This window comes from Psammomys obesus, unplaced genomic scaffold, assembly GCF_907164565.1.
Source record: "Psammomys obesus unplaced genomic scaffold, mPsaObe1.curated_primary_1811, whole genome shotgun sequence".
Taxonomy (NCBI): Eukaryota; Metazoa; Chordata; class Mammalia; order Rodentia; family Muridae; genus Psammomys; species Psammomys obesus.
In genome coordinates, this window is record NW_026590859.1 from 2,391,078 (window position 1) to 2,406,837 (window position 15,760).

The 15,760-nt window shown below is 48.4% G+C and overlaps 1 protein-coding gene across 1 annotated transcript in view; it reads left to right on the forward strand.

Moving 5' to 3' along the window:
* The window catches only part of Hhat (hedgehog acyltransferase), a 199,362-nt gene that overhangs the window by 53,237 nt on the left and 130,365 nt on the right, over positions 1–15,760 (forward strand). The window contains exon 8 of the mRNA XM_055609242.1: positions 12,331–12,481. Coding sequence (XP_055465217.1) covers positions 12,331–12,481 — 151 coding nt within the window. The remainder of the gene's footprint in view (positions 1–12,330; positions 12,482–15,760) is intronic.

Sequence of the window (15,760 nt, forward strand, 5' to 3'; positions counted from 1 at the left end):
TGGAGAGAGAGGGAGAGACAGGAAGGAGAGGAGGAATGGAGAGAGAGAGGGAAGGAAAGAAGAGGAATATAGAGAGGGAGAGACAAGGAAGGAGAGGAGGAATAGAGAGGGAAGGAAGAGGATGAATAGAGAGAGGGAGAGACAAGGAGAGAGGAGGACTAGAAAGAGAGAGACAAGGAGAGGAGGAATAGAGAGTGAGAGGGAAGGAAAGAGGAGGAATAGAGAGAGGGAGAGACAAGGGAAAAGGAATAGAGAGGAATAGAGAGAGGGAAAGAGAGAAAGGGGAAGGGAGAGGGAGGGAGAGTTCTGTCGGTGGTTCTGGGGAGACATACCGCAGCAGGCCAGGAGGTGGCAGTAGAAGCTCTTTAGATGAAAAGTCTTTAAATGAAAATTTCTAGAAATCAGATAATATTTTATTAGCCTAATAATTGTCCTCTCCTTGGAAATTAACAAAGTATGCTGATGTGGTGTGTGTGTGTGCTCACATGTGTTTGTGCATATCTATTGTGCGTGCATGCGTGTGCTAGTGTACCGTGTGAATGATGTATATGCATGCGTATGTGAGTGTTCGCATGTGTGTGGACATGTGCACTTGTGTGTGCTGGGATGTTTCTGTGCTTGTTTCTCCATTGTAGAGAAGAATATCCGTTCTCTCCCGGCTTTTAAGATGCCCCTCAATGTCCTTGTGCTGTGACTGTTGACTCACCATGAGATCCCCATGTAAAATTAGAATTCTCTAGGACAATATAATTTTTCAATTTTCTCAGGCTTACAGATTTCAAGTAGAACACGGTTTTGCATGGAGATGGCAGCCAGGGCTGTCGCTGCTTTCAGCGGTGAGGGCTTCACAGTCCCTGTATTTATGGGGCCACGACACCGTTCCTCAGTGCTCTGCCCGCGTGTCTGGTGGTGCTGTGCCTGCCCCTGCGCATGGCCTCCATGGACTTAGTCCTGCTGGGGGTCGTCTTGCTGGCCTTCCTGGCCATTGTGTGGTGTCAGCGCTTTATCGGTGCCAGGGGCAACACGGCCTGCTGCAGGCAGAGCACTGCTCCGACGGGGGCAGCAGAGACTTTGACGAGGTTTGGGCAGCCAAACACCCTAACGCCAGGGAGCAGGCCTGTCGCCCAGCCAGGGGTTATATAGCTGTGCTTAGGTACAGATTGCAGAGGTTATGATCTAGCTAGCCAGCTCAGCCTTCAAATCTTTGTGTTTTGGAGAGGTGGTTCAGTGGCTGAAGATACTCGCTGCTCCTGTGGAGGACCCGATGTGGTTCCCAGCACCTTCACGGTGGCTGGCAGTTCTAGAGTGGACCTCCAGTTCTAGGGTCCTCATGGGCGCCAAGCACACTCATGGTGCACATATGGCCGTGCACATGAAGACAAATAAAATAGCATCCTTTAGAAAAGGAAGGCTGCCCTGTAGCCTGGGCCCTGTCTTCATTCCGCCACTGTGGCCGTGGCGGCCTCTCCTTATTGTCCTCAGGCGTGTCCTGTCACCGTGTCACTGTCCCCAATAGCATCTCCAGCAGATAAGCCCATTTTCCTTTCAATGCCGGACTCTTAGGAAGGCGGTGTATGGCCGACTGGAGCCGTTTGGTGTGGCAGAGCCTGAGATCAAGGAGCACAGGAGACAGCTTATAAACCCAAACCAAACCCATTTCTTGAGCTTGTCATTGTCGCTTCTCAGAGAATGCGTGACATATCCAGGCGTATGAGATGGGAAGGGGGTTCTAGTGAGAAAAGAGCTTTGGCGGTGCGTTTAAGGGTGCACATGGGGAGTTCAGTTTTCAGTGACAGAGATAAAGCAGGTACCCGTTGGTTTTGTGGGTGTACTGGAGTGTCTTTGGAAAGCTGTAAGTGTGCCTGGTCAGAGAACAGTGTAGATACGATCATGACCTAAGGGTGTGGGTCCAGGGCTTTGTAGCACAGGGTTGAGGCTGAAATGCTACCCGTGTGCCCCTCTAAACGGAAATGGAATGCCTTCGAAGACCTCTGCTTGATTTTGCTAATTCTGTAACGTCTCAAGGAGGAGAAAGGGAGGCACTTGGCACCTAGTAATTGTTTTGAGAAATGAGGGCAGTGTTTAGCAGACAGCACAGGGCCCTGTCCCTCTTTTGTCCTTTTGAAGTGCTAAACGTTTCAAGGCTTGTTAAGATATGGCTGAAAAATTAATTTTTATAAATTCTCTCCTTGGATTAGAATTCTAAAGTTATTTAAAATTAATGCAGTGTGAACATAGAGGTACTCTGGGATTTACCACTGATGAGCTTGACTATTCAGTTACAGATATGCCACGTGGCAAGAGGGCAATTCCACAGTGCCTGTTGCAGACGGGAAGAGATGCCCGAGTGGCATGTCACTGGAAGGTGTGTCAGGTTCCTCTGACACCAGCTGGACCCTGCCGCTATCCCCCTGCCCCAACCTCTCGAAGGACATCAGATTTCTGTTGATTGTTCTCTGGAGAGCTGGATTACAGACAGCTTCTTAGATGTATAAAATATACAAATCTCCCTCTTAAGCAGAATTGACATGAATCTGAGTGATTGGATACACCGGGAGGTGACATTTCCTTTTGTGGAAGAATTCTTCCTGGAAGGATGCACAATAGAATCCTTTAATTTTGCAAATTTTCAGTTCTTTCCACACATACACTCTGCACATCATGTTTTCTTGGTAAAGTTGAGTCATCATCTTCAGTTGAAAATTTCCTTTTCGGAGTCTCAGTACTTGGCCTTGTGTAAAACTCTTCCTGTCATACATGGTTCCTTTGAGCCTGGCTGGCTGGGTGTACGTGCTGTTCTTTTGTGGGATCTTTTTTTTCTAAGTCTTGTCTGTGTGCATAATGAATTTCAGTCATGGCACCTGTTTAGCCATCCTCATCCTCACTCCTTTCTTCCCAACATGTCTTCTGTGTGTACGTGTTGCACTGAATTAGTTGGGGTTGCCTGCATGAGCCAGGATGGGGGTTTGTTCTAGAGCACCAGCCGCTCAGCAGTGGCCACACAACTCCCTTCCCAGCAGCCACTGTGTCCCTCAGGGAGGAGTGGGGTCTTGGCCATTCCTCTGTGTTGGAACGTTGATGGGTTCAGTCTCGGGCAGGTCTCGTTCAGTGATCACAGCTCCCGAGAGCTCGTGAGTGCGCTGGTCATGCATGTCCACAGATGGCTTTTAGACCCCCCCCTCCCATTTCCTGCCCCTCCTCTGCGGTCAGAGTTCTCCAGCCTCAGAAGGAATGACCCAGAAGTCCCGCTCACAGCGGGGTGTTGGCCTTTCTTCCGGGGCTTCGGCCAGGTGTGAGTGTGCTAGGTGCCGTCTCCTGCAATAAGAAGCTTCTTGGCGGAAGACCGAGCAATTTATGATAGAGACACGAGTGTTTAGCAGGCAGGTTGACCGTTTGACTGCTTAGAAGTAGGTTCTGTTTAGTTGCAGGTCCTCTGGGGAGGGCGGCAGTGATATCATTCCTCCTCCTAAATGTGTGTGTGTCTGCTTGTCGGAATATGTACCACGGGTGTCATGTGGAGGGCAGAAGAGGGTGTCGGAGCCTGTGGAGGACAGAAGAGGGTGTTGGAGCCTGCCAGATGTGGGTGCTAGGAAGTGAACCTGGGTCCTCTGAAGGATCAACCAACGCTCTAACCCACGAGTCTTCTTCTTGGGCTTTTTCTGGGTTGGGTGTGAGCTGACGTCAGTGGATTGTAATTGTGTCATGGTGAAGATGGGGAGTAGTATTTATTGCCCTAAACTCCTCATTTTAGCATCCCTGTTCTGTTTTACTACTGTACCCAGGGCGTTCGTGTTAACATTTCCCATATTAAAATGCATTTAGAACACCCTGTGCTTATGAAAGGCTTTGTCCAGTCTTCTTCGCTTTTATTGGACAGTTTTCATCTTCAGTGTGATGATAATGATAATGTGATGTATAATAATAAAAGTGATTGAAAAGGATGAGCAAGAAGGATTTGCTGTTTTATAGAGGTGACTGTGTCCTCAGCAGGACACCCTTCCTTTGAAGAGAGACTGGTTGTTCAAGTCTTCTAAGAGGAAGCGCTTTTAAACTCCATTTCCCCACATTTGAAGTGTCCACAGGGTGGGCACCTTGGGAGGCAACACGCCTCTGAGTTAACTCTGCTCCTTCCAGCCCTGAGAGAATTAGCTGCAGGGTTACAGACATCTTGGCAGGAGACACAATGACCTGGGAGAGATTTGTTTTTTCTGCTGGGAATAGAGGGCTTTGGTTTCTCCTGTCACAGAGTCACGAGAGGCCCTGAGGGGAGATGCAGCTGCTGAAGGCCCAGATGACCTTCTTGACCTTGGCCTTCCTTTGGGGAGGCCGGTAGGCTCTGAGCTCGCGGTTCTCAGAGGCTGAGGTTCTGTTTGCCCTCTCCTGGCCACTGTCTCTAGCATCTCGGCTTCATTGAGCTGTGAGCGTGCATCGTGTCAGGAAGGGCGTAGCTGTGCCTATGGTGCCTTTTCTGTACTTGCACCTTTTGTCTCTCGCGCTTTGGTTTAGCACATATCCTTTGAGGCCAGCTTGAGTGAGGCCTCCAGACTGTTTTTCCGAGTGTGCTTTTACCTGCGTACGGTAGCTTCCTTTGGTGTTAAATCTGCTTGGCTGCCCTGTCCTCTGGCCTGTTTCCTACAGGTTCGGCTCCACGTCCACCCTGCGGCTGGACCTGCGTCTAGTAAGTGAGGTAGCTGAGATGGAGGCTCCTCTTGCCTCACAGCTGCTGGCTGCCACTGCTGAACAGAATCTTCTTTTTAATCATGTCTGTGTGTATGTGAGCTGGAGTTACTCATGGTTGTGAGGGTCCACATGGGTGCTGGGAACTGAGTCCAGCCCTTCCCTGGAGCAGCCAGTGGTCCTAGTGCTGAGCCATCTCTTCAGCCCCCAGGCGGACACTGTTCAGAACTGGGTGATGTCAAGCTTGCCCTGCTGATGTCTGTGACAGACTTTACACACACCACACAAGACTTTAGACGTAGTAAAGAAAATGCTGCAAGAATTTGTTCACGTAGCTTAAGAAGTAAAGGAGACCAACTCAGTTGCAGCCCCTAGGCCACAGCCACTGGCCTGGGTGGTTTTCTCCTTTCCCTTCTCTGTGTGCCTTCATGTGGTCGTCAGTGGTTGGGAAGCCGTGTGCGTTCTGGGGCAGGATCGCCCAGGCCTCTCTTGAGGAAGGTGATTCATCTCTGCAGAGCTCCGGCGTGGAGCACGGGAGCCCCTTGTCTTGTCCTCTCTGCTCAGCTGCTGAACACCTTAGGGCACAGCCTGGCTTCTTGTTCTCGGGGGACCTGCATGCAGCAAGGACTCGCCTGTCCCCATGTCACTCTGAAGCTGTGGGCTCTGGTCTTGCTCCTCCTCTAAACCGTCATGTTGGTCCTCTCCACCCAGGACGCCTTGATGGCTTCTCCTCCAGCACTTCCGTTTTGCAGTTTCCTTCCCTTTCTCATTCTTTTATTCACGCTGGGTAAATAAACACCTACAAGGGGCATTTCAAGATGCCAGTGGAGGCTGAAGACTGTGCATAACGTGCTTCCCCGATTGTACACACCCATCGGAAAGACTCATTCACAAACTAGGCCCGAGAGAGCCTGACAGACAGCAATTACAACACTGTCGCCTGGCATGAGAGCCTGCGTGAGAGCTGGGGAGCTGACTGGGGTGCAGTGCCTGCTCTGCAAGCATGGAGACCTGCAGTTGATCCCCACGCTCCGTGCGCGCCCATGACCTCAGCACTAGCGGGTGGAGACGGGGGATCTTCTGAGCCCACTGACCTGTCAGTCAGCCTAAATCAGCAAGTTCCCTGATTGATTCTGTCTCAAAAAATAAGGTGTCCAATGCTTGAGGAAGACATTTGATATTGGTGTATGTGCTCCACACGCGCGCGCGCGCACACACACACACACACACACACACACACACACGCACACACACAATTTATGCTATGTGAATGTGATCTCTCAAACTACCACAGTGCACCCCTTTTCATGCGTGAGTGGCACAATGCTTGCAAAAGGAACTGGGTGATGGGGACATTGCAATGTAGAGCTGGCCTCTCTGCGACATTATTTGCAAACTTTGCGATACCCTGGGAGTCAGTCTGCTAACCAGCCAGATAAAAAGGGAGGTGGGTACCGTATACAGCTCAGATACATGGGCCAAAGAAGGAATTGGCAGCTGGGCAGGAGGGAGGGGTGGCCTGAGATTCCGTCAGGAGGCTCAGGGTAGCACACACCTTAAGTCTTCTGAGGTCCGTATTTCTGGATTTTTTTCCCTCTGAAGATGTGGAAAGCAAAACCATGGAGAAGCTGTCATCAGTGCCAGTGTGTCTTAGAAACAGGCTCAGGAGCTCGTCCGAGAGGTGCTGACAGGGCAGATGCCGCCTGGCTTCCTGGGACCAGCCGCTTTTTGGGCACCAAGGGTTGGCTGCTGGCTGCCGTCTGCCTTGTCATTAATATGTCATTAATAATGCCTGTAGTTGATTACATAGAGTATCTGTGGCCATACTAGGAGTAGAGGTTTTATTTTTAACGCTTAGATTAGTAACCTAGTTGTTGTGGATGATTAATATTTATTATTGATTCATCTTTTAGTTAAGCAGTGGTTATTCCTAAACCTGCTGTATACCCAAATCACCACACAGAGACTAGGATTGTTTTAATTAATCTAGAGCACAATGTTGGGCAATGATTACTCCATCCTAAACCTCCAAATGCACACAGTTTCCTGTCATTCAGATTTCACCTATTATACTTGCTTTTAGTCTTATCTTAGGTCCGGCTCATCTCTCCACGTGGATCCTCTCTTGCAGATCCTCTCCTCCCTTCTGCTTCCTCTCTCTCCCCTCTGGACCAGGATGTCCCACCCTGTTCTCTCCATTGCTCAGCATTGAGGCTGGTTGTTTAATTGACAATACAAGAACACATGGTGGCATGTTTACACAAATTTGAGACAGGTGATGCTCAGAATAAGCATCACAATATATTGTTCGGATCGGAACCAGAGAGTGGGGTAGAGAAATGAGCATTTGAATGAACAAGGGTCAACTGTATATATTCCACAAGAACATTATAACCAGACCTAGAATATAAAACATAAACTTGCATGTATTGATAAGTTCCTATACCGTTTTGATACATGAATACACTGTATGGAATTAAATCAGGCTAAACACAGCTATAGCTTCAAACATCATTTCTTTAGGTAGGAAACATTCAAAAGCCTTCTTTTTTGTGTCATATCCTCATCTCAGCCTAACAGGAGACGCACTCTTTAGCTCCCACACATGGTGAGGACATGTTTGTCTTTCTGTACCTCTCTCCTCATTTTATTTAGCACAAGGGCCTCACTTCTGGCTCCTGTCACAAGTGTCATGACCTCATTCCTTCGGTAGGAACAATATTCCATTGTGTTTATACTCCATGTTTTGTTTTTCTTAACCACTCACCCACCCTTGGGCACTGGGCCTCTTCGTTTCTGAGCGGAGTGAACGGCGCTGCAGTAAACTCAGAAGTACCTTCGTCTGGTTGGCTTCCCGGTGCCTCGTTGGCTTCCCGGGTGCCTCGTTGGCTTCCCGGGTGGCTAGTTGGTTTTCTGGATGTCTCCTTGGTTTCCTTTGGACTTGTAGGCGGGAGGGGGGATTCTGGGTCATATGTAAACTCTGCTTTTAGCTGTCGAGGGAACGCGTGCTGTTTTCTGTGTTTCCGTATTCTGTTCTCTTTCCCGTGCCACATGCAAATGTCCATCTCTGTTTTGGATAAAAGCCATTCTTCTACGGTGGGATCCAACCTCTCCGGCTTTGATTTGCAGTCCTGTGACGATGGCCAGCGTTAAACATTTCCCACACACCCATTGGCCATGCGCTTCTCTTCTTTTGAGAAATGTCTACTTTATATTTCATTGGTTTGTCTTTTTGTTACTGACTTCTTGATCTATTCTGGACAGACAGATAATTTGCAAACACTTTTCCTTTCTGTAGGTGGTGTCTCTTCTTCAATCTTTTTTAAAAATTATTATTGAGCTGAAGGGTTTATCTTGGTGTAATCCTGCATGTCTATTTCAGTTTTTGCTTCCTGTTTTGGGGTCTTGTCTAAAAATATCCACAGTGGTCTCAACATCCTGAAGAGTTTCTCCTGTGCCTTTTCCCTAGAAGTTTCATGTCTAAGGGTTAAGCCTTTGCTGCATTTGAGTTCTTGGAATTAGTGAGTGATACATGTCTGCTTTCATTCTCCAGGCGAATACCTAGTTTTCCAAGTGCCATTTGTTGAGAGGATTGCCAGATCAGTTATTCCATTGGTCTATGTGTCTGTCTTATATAATGCCATGCTCTTTGGATGGCTATAGCTTTGCAGTATAGTTTGAATCCGGATAGTATAATGCCTTCTAAATTGTTCATTTTTTTTCAGCATGATGGCTATTTGGAGTATTTTCTAGTTCCAAATAAATTTTGTAATTCTTTTCTAGCTATGTGAAAAGTCCCATTGGTATTTTGATAGGAATTACATTGAGCCTTTGGGTAGTATGGGCATTTCAACAATATTGATTCTTCTAGAAAATGAACATGGGACATTTTCTTCTTCTTCCTTCCCTCCCTCTTCCTTCCTTCCCTCTGTTTTCCTTTCTCCCTCCCTCTTCCTTTTTCCTTCTCTCCTTTCTTTCCCTTCCTCTTCAGTTTAATTGATGGTGTTTTATAGTTTTCATGGTCAAAAGTCTTTTTCATCGTGGTGAAATTTATTTTTGTAGCTACTGTCAATGTTAGTGCTTTCTTGATTTCCATTTCTGATAATGTATTGTTGGTGAGTACTGTACTGGTTTCTAGTTTGCGGACTGAACTGAGGGCGTCACACATGATGACAGCTGCTCAGCATTGCGCTGTATTCCCAGTCCACAATGTTGGAAGTTTTTGTCCTTTACCCTTGGTGAATTTGAAGACTGGTTTTACCAGTTTTTTTTTTTTTTTCATGGTTCTTGATCTCTGCAGCTAAGATGATCTCATTTTCAAAGAGTGGCAAATCGACTTGTCCAATTTGGACTTATTTTTTTCCTCTTGCTTGCGGTCTATAGCTAGGACTTCAAGAACTATATCTTAAACATGTCTATCTTCATGACCTCCATGAGGAAAACTGAAGAAGGATGGAAAGGAAGGAGAAGGAAGGAAGAGGGGATAAGGGAGGGAAGGAGAGAGGGAGGAAGGAGAGAAAGGTGTCCCATGTTCATGGTCTTAGAAGAGCCAGTATTGTTGAGATGCCCATACCACCCAAAATAAGCTAGTTACATGTGACGCTCTTATACTGAACCGTATTCCTTATGGTCTTATACTGAGCCATGTTCCTTGCACTCTTATACTGAGCCATGTTCCTTAAGTCTCTAGTTTGTTCAGCCCCAACCCTTGACTGACATGCAACACTATTTGACCACTTGCACAGTTGTGAATGGTTTGTTTCGTGAGGTGGTTGCGGATTCCCTTAAACTGCTCAGGAGCTGACAATTCAAAAGGTTACCCCGTCTACCCCACACTCCTGTGCCCTGTGCGAAACGGAGTGACCCGGTGACAGCACTGAGTGGACAAGGTGCTCTGAAGTGATCAGCTGCTGCATGGAGCCCCCATGTTCAGCCATCTGGGTTGGGCTTTGCGCCTACATAATCTGATGGGCAGGGTTGCCGAATGCCAAGGTATCTGCAACGTGACTTGTGATGGTGAGGTGAGGACCACCTCACCATACACAGTGTAAAAGACAGGTGTTGGATGTGCAAGGGTTAAGTGTTCTTTTAATTATTTCATTTGCTTACATTTGTGTTTTGCCTCCATGTCTATGTGGCAGTGTCAGGTCTCCTGGAACTGGCGTTTTAGACAGTTGTGAGCTGCCATGTGGGTGCTGGGATTTGAACCCAGGTCCTTTGGAAGACCAGTCAGTGTTCTTAACCCTGAGCCATCTCCAGCCCCACGATTAAGTGTTTTATTGAAAGGCAAAACCACAGAGTTTTATGTAGTTTGTAAAAGAATATGGTTTATATTATAAAATAGTATGTCACCAAAAGAAAGCAAAACGTGAATGTTTATGAATCCTCTGTAGAGAGATCACAAGCGGCATTTCATGGCATTTAGGGGAAGACGTCTTGATTGCTTTTAAGAACTCAGTTGAGTTCAAGTCTCTACTGTTATCAGTCCCGGGGCTTATGAAGAGCACTGAGGCCCTGTAAATCTTTGCTTTGTGATCTGCTCTACAAGGCCCCAACTAAGGCACATTGCTGGGTAAGCACAAACACCAGGATGTTATAGATCAGATATAGCTAGTCCTTATTCCCCTGCCCATGTCTGCCATTCTCCAGGTACTATGTGGGGCCAGGGAGGGGCACAGAAGGGATGTAAGGAGGCCAGCTATGTCAACTCCTCCCCTACTATGACAGAGTGTCTGACAGAAGCAGTTCACAGGAGGAGGGATTATTTTCTGGGTTCTGGATCGGGGCTACAGTCCGTCATGGCAGAAAAGGCATGGTGGCCCGTCACTGTGGCTGTGGGGTGCAGGGGGCTAGTTAACCAATGGGAAGCAGTAGAGAGCTTGGGCGAGAACTGACATGTCTGTGAGCCAAGGAGCTTGCTCCCCAGAGATGCACTTTCTCCAGCTAGCCCCGACTCCTAAGGCTGCACAATCCCGATAACAGCCACCAGCTGGGGACTAAAGTGTTCAAGTTCATGAACCTGTGGGTGACATTTCACACTCGGCCTGTAACACCCACTGTGGTCTCTGCCCTGAACACCATATAGAAAGCTGTAATATGCTATTTACTTGCAAAATAACATGTGGCTGTTTTGGCGTGGACATTTAGGTGAAGCCTTGAAGAAAGGTAGGACTTTGACAGACAACCTTGAGCATGTGGAGCTATTAGCAGAGAGCAAGGGAACAGGTGCCCTAGTTTGAAGGTCACAGCTGCGATAAACACCAGGAGCAGGAGCAGCTTGGGGAAGACAGGGTTTCCCCAAGCTTAGTCTGCCTTAGAGCAGCACCTCATTGCCGCCATTTTGTTCACTGGAAGGGATATCCTGCCCCATGACCCGCACTGAGTGTTTCTAAGATGGTGTGCCTAGTTTCTGTATCTTACCTCTTCATGAATGTGTGGCATCCTAGTTGGGGCTCTGTTGCTGTGATGAAACACCGTGACCACAAGCAATTTAAGGAGGAAATGGTTTATTTGCTTAATCTCCCATATTACAGTTCATAATCAAATGCTGTCAGGGCAGGAGCTCAAGCAGGGCAGGAACCGGGAGGCGGGAGCTGATGCAGAGGCCACGGAGGGGGCTGCTCACTGGCCTGCTGTATGTTGCTTGCCCAGCCTGCTTTCTCATAGACCCCAGGCCTGTCAGCCCAGGATAGCGCCACCCTCCATGGCTGGGTCCTCTCCATCAGTCACTCATTAGGAAAATGCTCCACAGGCCTGCCTACAGCGTGATTTTATGGAGACTTTTCTCACGAGGGTCTCTCCTCTCAGGTGACTCCAGCTGTGTCAAGTTGAAATAAAAGTACCCAGCAACATGCAGTGGATACATAAAATGTTTTTCCATGGCATCTGCATGGTAGGAGGAGAAAAGTGACCTCTGCAGGTTGTCCTCTGACCTCCATGTGCGCGCGCACACACACACACACACACATCAAACACACAATAAGGAATGAATGAATAAGCAAACATGAGGCCCGTAGTGGCTTCCTGGTGTTTCTTCATTGGAAGGAAAGCTGAGTGGGATTTGCATGTAACGTAAGGCTCAAGAGGTCCCCATGGATTCTCCATGGGAAAGACTTGGGGTGCCGTTCCCACCTTCCTTGAGCTTCTCAGAAGAAGCTTCAGACCTCAAAAGTGAATGTGGCTGGAAGTCCCAGAGAGACAGCAGCAGTGTAGCACGTGACACTCAGGACCTTCCCGGTCGCACAGCAGACACTGAGGGTGGTCAGGGCAGCTGGCCAGCTGTGCAGAACTCTTCAGTGTTTGTTGTGTTGCTTACTCTCTGTTGCTGTAATGAAACACCACAAGGAAGACATCTTAGGAAAGAGTTTATTCAGGCTCATGGTTCCCGCCGTGAGAGTCAGTGATGGTTGGGACAGCATGGGGGTAGGAGGAGAGACTGCAGAGCAGGAAGCTGAGTGTTCACTCACAAGCAAGAACCAGAGTCCTGCTTCCTCCAGGGAGGCTGCACCCCCAACCTGCCCCAAACAGGACAACTAGGGAGCAAGTGCAGATAGGGAGCCTGGAGGGCGGGGAGGGCTGGTGGAGAGGCAGGTGTGTCTCAGGAGCCCGCTGTCTTTTGCTGCTGTGGCTGACGCCCCCACCCCTGCTTTACAGGGGGCCTGGCCCTGGCCCAGGTGCTCTTCTTCTATGTGAAGTACTTGGTGCTGTTTGGTGTCCCGGCTCTGCTCATGCGCCTGGATGGACTCACGCCGCCGCCCCTCCCCCGCTGCGTCAGCACCATGTTCAGCTTTACTGGGATGTGGAGGTCAGTCTCGAGGTTTGCTTACATCTTCTGGGCGTCTGGGGGGCTTGGCTGGCTTACAGAGTTTGGCTCCTGTTCTCCCTCTTTACCGAAGCCATGCTTGGTAACACACGTTCTTTATCCTGCCAACATGATGGTCGCCTTTGCTTTCTGAGCCTCGCAAGGCCATCAGACTGTGGTGGTCGGGGACCAGAGCGACTGTTTGCCCACACAGGATTGTCTGCAGGGGTTTCTTACCAGGGACATTATATTAGTTACTTGTCTCGTGGCTGTGATAAAGCACCCTGACCAAAGCAGTTTATGGGAAAAGGCTTGATTTTGGTTCATATGAAGTCTAAAGTATAAAGTCTGTCATGGTAGGGAAGGTCCTAGAGGTGGGAGCAGCTGGTCACGCTGCATCTGTATCCAGGAAGCAGAGAGCAGTGCATGCTGGTTTTCAGCTGGCTTTCTCTTTTTGACACAATCAGGGCCCAAGCCCAAGGAATGGTGCCACCTACTTTTAGAGTGATTCTTTCCACCCTAGTAACCTATTCAGGATAGTGTGCCAGGAGGCTTGTTTCCCAGGTGAATCTGGATATGGTTAAGTCGACAATAGGTATCACCACAGACATGCTACAAGATCCCCATTACTCTGATTTCCTTGGAAATGCCTGTGTAAGTCACTCTGTTAGCTAAAGCCCAGGCCAGCACTCACTGCCATTCATTCATTCTCAGGTTTTGAAAGCCCTCTGGTCCAATCTTCTTACCTTTTCAGTAATAATAATAATAAGATGTGCACATCTGTCTGTAAAAGTAATTTTTATTCACCTGATGTAACTGTTGTCTCAGAGGTTTACTGTCTTCAACTGCTTACCTAGGCCTAGTCCTGGAAGCTTCCAGCCTTCATAAACTCTTATATGTCTTGAATGTTTTCACCCTCTAAGACTTACTACTGAATAAGCTCACCCTTTCTTGTTCTTACTGAACTCTGACTGGCTGGTTCAACTTAGTTCTATCTCAAATGCCTCTCCAAGCTGACTGATTCAAACTGGCTTCTCTCAGCTTCTGACTGAATTGCTCTGCTTGGCCTCAAGCTAACTTTCCCAATCTGTTCTAATCTTCTGGTTCCTTTTCATTCTCTCGCTTGTTCTGTCTTTTCCTGTGTCTAGCTTGTTCTCTCTCAGCATCCTCTCTCTGTATAACTCTCTTGGTAAAACTGTCCCCTCTCCCTCTCTGTGCTGCTCTCTCTAGCAGCTTCTCTTTCCTCCCAAATCTTTCTGTGATTTGTCACTTTGTCTGCCACTCAGTTAGACATCACTTTCAAACATGGCTGCTTCCTTCTACAAACTCACTTTACCTTCATTGTTTGGGATTAAAGCTGTGTACTAAGGGTGTGTCTGCATTCCAGTCAGGGCAACCACGTTGCTGGATTAAAATTCTGCTACATCTGTCTTCAAAAGTTCTTTTGAAGATGAGGCAAGTCACAGCAGATTTTTCCAGATGTTAGTCCTCAACTTCTCATTGTCCCTGTGCAAGGCTTCATGTGTTAGACTGGCATTTTCTTTGAGTTCTCTCACAGTTTGATTTTTATCCCATAAAGTTATGATTGGCCTGGAATTTTTGTTCCTAAAGATGCCCCAAGTCCCTTGTCAGCGCTGCTAGCTGTTTTCCAGAAGGACTTTTTTGCATCTGTGTTTTTTCTGAGCATGTCCAGTGCGTAGCAAGGGTCAGGATTGCTTCTGTAATTTCAGGCCCCAAGGAAGAAGCTCAGAGCAGGGGGGTGCAGGCGGGGAGGGGGCACTGGCCCAGCAGGGGGAGTCAGTGTCTCCTTAAAGCTTGCTCTTGGGTTTCCTTGCTTGTCTCTGATGTCCTGGCACTGCTCAGTTACCGTTCTGCTTCATTCATCTCTGTAGACCAAGACCCTAGAGAGCAGGAGCAGGGACCCCAGTGACCGTGACTGCACCAGGCGCTGCTCTTCTGCAGAGAAGCATTCCGTGTAGCTTCTCCAAGCTGTGTGGGCACGTGCAAAATCATCTGGGCTTCAGGCATGGCTCAGTCGTGTTCCAGTTGCTCTATGGTTTGGGAGTGTCCTGTAGATATGGAAGGACAGCCAAGCAGCTTCCTGGCATTTCCTTCATCACTTAAGTTCCTGGCTGGCCTTTCTAATGGCACAACTGGGAAATGCTGGCGCAGGGGGGGGGGGAGTGGTGGTGGGGGCTCCTCTTCGTACTAGAGAAGTAGTTTTTGTTAAGATGAACCTCACCAGAAGCTGTTATCATTTGACCTGCTCAGAAACATGGTGTCTTCAGCCAACGATGTGTTCCAGGGGTGGCCTGGGAGCACGGGTGGGAGCCCCACACGGCTCCTCTTTCTCTCTGTTGTGACCATCTGCACTGATGTACTCAGGCAGACCGTTTTCCTGAGGGCTCCTGCAGGGTCGGCTGCCATGGTAACCATGGTGACCAGGGCGGTTTCCTTGTCCTAGTTCACTGACTGCCACAGGTGGCTATGCTTTGTACGGTAAAACAGAACGGCGTCTGTTTTTGTTTAATTTAGTAAAAAACTGCAAATGGCTTTTTAAAAATCATCTTAAGTGTGTGTGTGTGTGTGTGTGTCTGTCTGTGTAGTTATGTGTACAAGAATGCAGTGGCCCTCAGAAGGCAGAAGGTACCTGGCATTGGATGCCGTGGGGCAAGAATTACAGACAGTTGTGCCCCATCTGGTGTGAGTGCTCGAACCAAGTTTGTGTCTTCTTGAAGAGCAGTGCACACTTTTCAATGACGAGCCATTTCTCCAGTCTCCTTATTTAACCTATTTTGACCAAGAAAGATCCTTAATTTAAATAAGCCACAGAGATGGAAAAGCATAACCAGCACCGTTATCCTCAAGAGCAGATGGCCGCTCTGCGGCGCTCCAAAGCGTGAGCCCTTGGAGCGGGGAGGACCCGAAAGGCACTCTCAGAGCACTTGGCAAACAGAAAGCACCCCCGCCAAAACCTGAATAGATTCTCCTCAGGACTGATGCAAGCTCCATGCTAGCTTCTGCAGCGTGCAAGACTGGCAAATTCCTTGGGTATTTTTTGTTTGTTGGTTTAAGCAAGTGTTATGTGTGCCTGTGTGAGCTCAGTGCCCTGCCGGCCTGCGGGTGAGCCGGCATCAGCTCCTCTGACTCCACAGTTAAATGTTCATCAACACGGCCCTCCCCTCCGTATTTTTAGCTTTGCCGGCTGTAGCTATGCTGTGTCTTTGTATGAGGTGCCTCTTCGTGTTAATCCCCTGGATTTCAGAATCCAGGCAGACCTCT